Here is a 5,816-nt window from a genome sequence, read left to right as displayed (position 1 = left end):
CTTGAAGAAGAGACAATGGGCTGGGCTGGGCTGGGCTGGGCTGGGCTGGGGTGAGGAGCTGAGCCGCCCCCTCCCCTCTCCCAGTGGCCCAGTGCTCCCAGAGCAAATGGACCTCAGCCTGCAGAATGCAGGTGTGTCCAGGGGCTGGGCCAGGGGCTGGGCCCTACTGGATTCCTGGAGTGTGCCGCCCTGCCCCGCACACTTCCCTTCCCTGCCCAGCTCTCACTTGGCGATGGCCAGAAAGGCTAACTCCACATTCATGCCAGTCTTGGCGCTGGTCTCCAGGAAGGGAACACCGTACTCCTGCCCGGGAGAGAGTGTCCTCAGGGCCAGCCTCGGGTTGCCCCCACCCTTCACCCTGTCCCACAGACAATCACTTACCCTGGCCAAGGTCTCTCCGTCTTCGGAACGGATCACTCTTTCGCTGCTCATATCCGCCTGTCAAGCCCAAATGGGTCACTCTGGGGAAGGAGGCCTCCGCCCCAGCGGGCCCATATTTTGCCCCAGAAGCAGGCGTTGCCTGCCCTCTGCTGGTGGCCCAAGGGACTGCAGGCAGGTGTGATTGGCCTGGGGCCAGGGTTTCTGCCCAGTGTAGCTCCCAGCTCTGGGATCTCACCTTTGGTAAAGGGTGTGGTGACCCAGTCTTGGAATAGGACAGCAGTTGGGGCTAACCCTTTGCACTCTTAGCCCCTGACCTGGGACCCTGTTCACTCTGCTCTAATGGGGGCTGAGAACTGGGCACCCCTTGATTTCCCAGGCAACAACTTGGACTTTCCCTGGAAGGGGCAGATGGGATGGGCAGAAGCCTCCAGATATGTCTGACCCCTGAGCTGGAGGCTGCAGAGTCCTTTTCAGGAAGGATGCCTAGATAACTGTTCTTGGGTGGTTATGGGGCTGGCTAGGGCTGAGGAAGTGCAGGGCTGGGCTGACCCTGCCCCGGAGCCACTCACCTTGTTGCCTAGCAGCATGATCACCACGTCCCTCTGGGCATACTCATGAATCTCAGTGAGCCAGGCCTGTGGGAGAGGGCGTGCTGAGACTGGCATTCTCTTCCTCCTGCTGTCCCTTTCTTCTTCTGCTCCGTTTGACTATCCTCAGCTACTCACTACCTTGAACACGATACCCTGTGCGTTCTCTCATCTTTACCTTTGTTCTGGCCCATCTAGGCCTGGATGGCCTTCCTTGGTGGCTCAACCCACAATGGCCCCACCCTCGCCATTTTATGCTGTGCAACTATCAGTTCTATGGAAGATCCAGATGCATGGAGACCTTATCTCACAAATCAGTTGGCTGTCACCAGTGATTTCTTGGAGTGTCTTGTTAAAGATTCTAAGACCACATAAGGGTTTCAGTGATCAAAAGTACTGTGATTGATTAGTGATGTCTGCCATGAGCATGGGGTTGGAGGTAGGACTAGGAGTGCCATGGATTTTCCTTCCTTTTTCTATATAAACGTTTTATTCTCCTAGTTTGCTTATCAGCAAACTGTCCTTGAGGTCAGGGGATTCATGAAACCTATACAATGTCGTGAACAAAATTGGTGCTTGAATTTATCAAATTTTTGTCTCTATAATAGTTTGGTTGTGAGGATACAACCACTCACTCTGTCTGACTGAGTCACTTTCTTGCAACTTGCCCTGGATGTATGTGTGGACTTTTCTGGTTGTGTTTTTCCCTTGGTCTCTGTGGATAATTATCCAGGGTGGAGTGGGGGCTGTTCTGAACACTTTGTCATGAAACACACTCGTGAATCACAGTGAGGGCTATGCAGGTGGCACAGGGTCACAACAGCCTGCTTGGCCTTCATGCCCACATGGCCACCAAATACAAAGCAGCAGATATGACTTCTGAGTCACAAGTAGGTGTTTTTCAGAAGGCAGGAGGACTCCACGCTCCACCCGCTTTCCACAGGGCAGGAAGCAACCCCAGCCTGCATAGACCTTGCCTTGGCTGCTTATGGGTGGGAGTCAGGGGAAGGGAGGACCTACCCTGATGTTGTCGAAAGAAGATTTGTTGGTGATGTCATACAGCAGAAGCAAGGCTGGAGGGGAGAGGATCACAGAGGGGACTTAGGCAGCAGCACGGATGCTACCAAGGGGCTGGGGTAGGGGTTGGAGGGTGCGAGGGACTTACCCTGAGCATCTCTGTAATAAGCATGGGTGACGCTTCGGAACCGTTCCTGCCCAGCGGTGTCCCAGATCTGGGAAGGGATGGGATGGAGAAATGGTCAGAAGGAGGCAGGTGCAAGGAATGTGCTGGGTGGAGCAGGCCTGCTTTGTGGTATGAGATATCTGTGGGAAGGTGGGGCTGTTTTCTTCTTTAGGTTCTCATGAGCCCCTGAGCATCCAATGACCTGGACAGTAGCAGTTACTGATTTCTCAAGCTCGTTCAAAATCATCTCCTCAGCCGAGCGCGGTGGCTCACACCTGTAATCCCAGCACTTTGGGAGGCCGAGGCAGGCGGATCACGAGGTCAGGAGATCCAGACCATCCTGGCTAACACAGTGAAACCCCGTCTCTACTAAAAATACAAAAAATAAGCCAGGTGTGGTGGCATGCACCTGTAGTCCCAGCTACTCAGGAGGCTGAGGCAGGAGAATCTCTTAAACCTGGGAGGCAGAGGTTGCAGTGAGCCGAGATTGTGCCACTGCACTCCAGCCTGGGCGACAGAGCGAGACTCCATCTCAAAAAAAAAAAAAAAAGAAAAGAAAAAAAAAAGAATCTTCTCCTCTCCCCTAGCTCAGGGGTTGGGGATGTCCAATCTCCTAAGAGCAGATAAAGCCCAGGCAACTGGGGAGGAGATGGATGGAGGCTAAGCTTGTCTGAAGGCATTTGGAGCTACTGTTCATAGATGAGAGGGTGCCTGGGAACTGCTTTTTCTGCAGACGTCAAATAAACAAAAGCCATTTCCTCCCGTGGGCCCCACAGGAAATTGCCCCAGGCGGAGGGCAGGGCTGCAGGCCTCCTGTGGTTCAGGGTGAGAAGGAAGGGCAGGTCCTCCATCCTCCCTCCCCAACTCCAGCCTCTGGTCTCACCTGCAGCTTCACTCTCACGCCATCCACAATCACCACCTTGTTCTGAAAGAGAAAAAGGCAGAGGATGGGAGGGCAGGAGTCATGTGGCTCCTCAGCTCTGCAGACATCCTGTCTTGTTCCCTCTCCAGGCCTAGAGTGGGTGCAGTGTGCCCCAGAACCGTCTCCAGCCAGATCATACCATCAGGGCAGCAGGAACCCCATCCCCAGACACCTCCACTGTGGAGTCATCTCTTCTGAGGACTGTAACTGCCTTCTCACAACAGCAGGGCAAGAGGAGCCTGAGAAACATCCTGGCTCTCTCCAGGGATCAGGCAGCCCAGGGCTGGAGGGCTGGTTGCTGCTGGAGGCCCTGCCCTTTCCCCACTTCGGTCTCCCTCTCCTGGAGCCTGGCCTTGGGACTGTGACCGAGCCCCTGGAGATGGGGTGTTTGCCTGCATCCTGGGGACCTGAGGCTACATCTGCAGCAGCACCTTTTCTTTAGCTGCCCACTAATTCTCTAGTGAAGGAAGTGTTCGCTTTCTGCCTGCTTGAAGCTGTACAGCCCCACCTGCCAGGGTGAGACCTTTTCTCTATTGAACACTTCAGGTGTGCAGCGTCTAGCATCCCTGATGCAGATTTGTAAGATGGAGTCGTCAAGGTGAGAGGGAGGGTCCCTGGTGAGCTGCTGTCTCCCAACATGGCCAGCCCAGCTCTATTTTTTTTTTTTTTTTTTGAGACGGAGTCTCACTTTGTCGCCCAGGCTGGAGTGCAGTGGCGCGATCTCAGCTCACTGCAACCTCCACCACCCGGATTCGAGTGATTCTCCTGCCTCAGCCTCCCGAGTAGCTGGGACTGAAGGAGCATGCCACTACACCTGGCTAATTTTTGTATTTTTAGTAGAGACGGGGTTTCACCATGTTGGCCAGGCTGGTCTTGGACTCCTGACCTTGTGATCTGCCTGCTTCGTCCTCCCAAAGTGCTGGTAATACAGGCAAGAGCCACCATGCCCGGCCCAAGCCCAGCTCTTAAACCCAATGCAGGGCTGTGCTTTCTGGGAACTCCAGAAAGACTGATTGACCTTTGAGGCCTTTCCAAAGGGGCCCAGGTAGGAGGGCAATGAGCAGGGGCTCTGTGGGCCAAGATATTCAGCTTATGCCGTGCCTGCGGCTGCTCTGCTTGGGAGAAGTCCCCCAGGAATGGAGCTGGAATCGAAGACTCAGTCTCATTTTTTTGCATCCTATAGTTGGGCAAGGAGCCAACCTTGCCCAGTCTCCTTTGACCCGGCCACCTCTGTGGTCTTAGGGGAGCGGGTTGTGTGCCCTCCAGGCATGAGCCTCGGGAGTCCCTGGGAGCCAGGGTGAGCAAGGCGGGGGCAACCCCCCCTGTGCCTGAGCCACAGCCCTGGCTCTCTGCTGGAAGCAAGTGCCTGCAGCCACCTCACCCTGAAGTCTATGCCGACGGTGGCTATGAAGGTTCCGGACAGGAAGGCCCCGTCTTTGAATTGGATCAGGAAACACGTTTTGCCGACGCCTGTGTCTCCCAGAAGCATCACCTAGGGGGTAGGGGCAGAGGCAGTTAATGGAGATTTAGGGGCAGCTTCTGGGATTCCAGGAGAGAGACACATGGAGAGGATCAGAGAAGAAGGGGCTGGCACGAATGCTGACCGCACCAAGGGCCACCTGCTTCCAGAAAGCCTGCCGCCACCTTCACCCTGTCTCTCCTCTCCACGCTCCTTGGCTCAGCCTCCTAGGCTCTCCCTCTGACCCTCCTGTCCTCATTCAAGTTCCTAGAGGCCGGAGTTGAGACCTCACCATGAACAGGTCCCCAAGTGTGCTCCGTGGCCCCAGGGAACCACCACATTTGCACAATCAAGACAGTGGCCACATTTGCCCATAGCTGCACCATGCAGGGATTCCGTCCCTCTGTGTACTTGTGTCATCCATCGTCCGCTCATGAGTACACGCATGGGCTGGGCTATACTGACAGGAAAGGGAAGTGTCAATATATTGGACAAGGATTCCCACCCAAGGGAGTCTATCAGAATCTGCTGGGGGTGGGGCATGGTCATTTGCATACTCTATAATGAATATTGTTTGGGTTTTTTTTTTTGGGTCACAGCATTTATTTGGAAGTTTCTTTCTTTCTTTCTTTCTTTTTTTTTTGAGACGGAGTTTTGCTCTTGTTGCCCAGGCTGGAGTGCAATGGCGAGATCTTGGCTCACCACAACCTCCACCTCCCAGGTTTAAATGATTCTCCTGCCTCAGCCTCCTGAGTAGCTGGGATTACAGGCGTGCGCCACCTCGCCTGGCTAATTTTGTATTTTTAGTAGAGACGGGGTTTCTCCATGTTGGCCAGGCTGGTCTTGAACTCCCGACCTCAGGTGATCCACCCGCCTCGCCTCCCAAAGTGCTGGGATTACGGGCGTGAGCCACCGCGCCTGACTGGAAGTTTCTAATGACATTTTATGTTTATTAAAAGGTTGCATGAGGCTGGGTGCAGTGGCTCATGTGTGTAATCCTAGCATTTTGGGTGCCCAAGGTGGACGGATCACCTGAGGTTGGGAGTTTGAAACCAGCCTGACCAACATGGTGAAACCCCATCTCTACTAAAAATACAAAAAACTAGCCAGGAGTGGTGGCACACGCCTGTAGTCCCAGTTACTTGGGAGGCTGAGACAGGAGAATAGCTTGAACCCAGGAGGTAGAGGTTGCAGTGAGCCGAGATTGCATCACTGAACTCCAGCCTCGGTGACAGAGCGACACTCTGTCTCAAAAAAAAAAAAAAAAAAAAAAAAAGGTTGCAT

General features: G+C 54.2%; 1 protein-coding gene across 5 annotated transcripts in view; it reads right to left on the bottom strand.

Moving 5' to 3' along the window:
* Nucleotides 1–5,816, bottom strand: part of RAB37 (RAB37, member RAS oncogene family) — a 77,627-nt gene that overhangs the window by 2,031 nt on the left and 69,780 nt on the right. For 3 of the 5 annotated variants that reach the window (XM_016932903.4, XM_016932907.4, XM_016932904.4), the window contains 7 exons: nt 4,455–4,565; nt 3,035–3,076; nt 2,134–2,200; nt 1,989–2,041; nt 951–1,016; nt 382–438; nt 227–303 (listed from right to left, as the gene is read on the bottom strand). In XM_016932903.4, the coding sequence (XP_016788392.1) occupies nt 227–303; nt 382–438; nt 951–1,016; nt 1,989–2,041; nt 2,134–2,200; nt 3,035–3,076; nt 4,455–4,565 (473 nt within the window). The remainder of the gene's footprint in view (nt 1–226; nt 304–381; nt 439–950; nt 1,017–1,988; nt 2,042–2,133; nt 2,201–3,034; nt 3,077–4,454; nt 4,566–5,816) is intronic. The other 2 variants (XM_016932905.4, XM_016932906.4) reach the window with 1 other exon arrangement.

This window comes from Pan troglodytes, chromosome 19 (genome assembly GCF_028858775.2).
Source record: "Pan troglodytes isolate AG18354 chromosome 19, NHGRI_mPanTro3-v2.0_pri, whole genome shotgun sequence".
Lineage (NCBI taxonomy): Eukaryota > Metazoa > Chordata > Mammalia > Primates > Hominidae > Pan > Pan troglodytes.
This window is presented reverse-complemented; position numbering and strand designations above follow the sequence as displayed.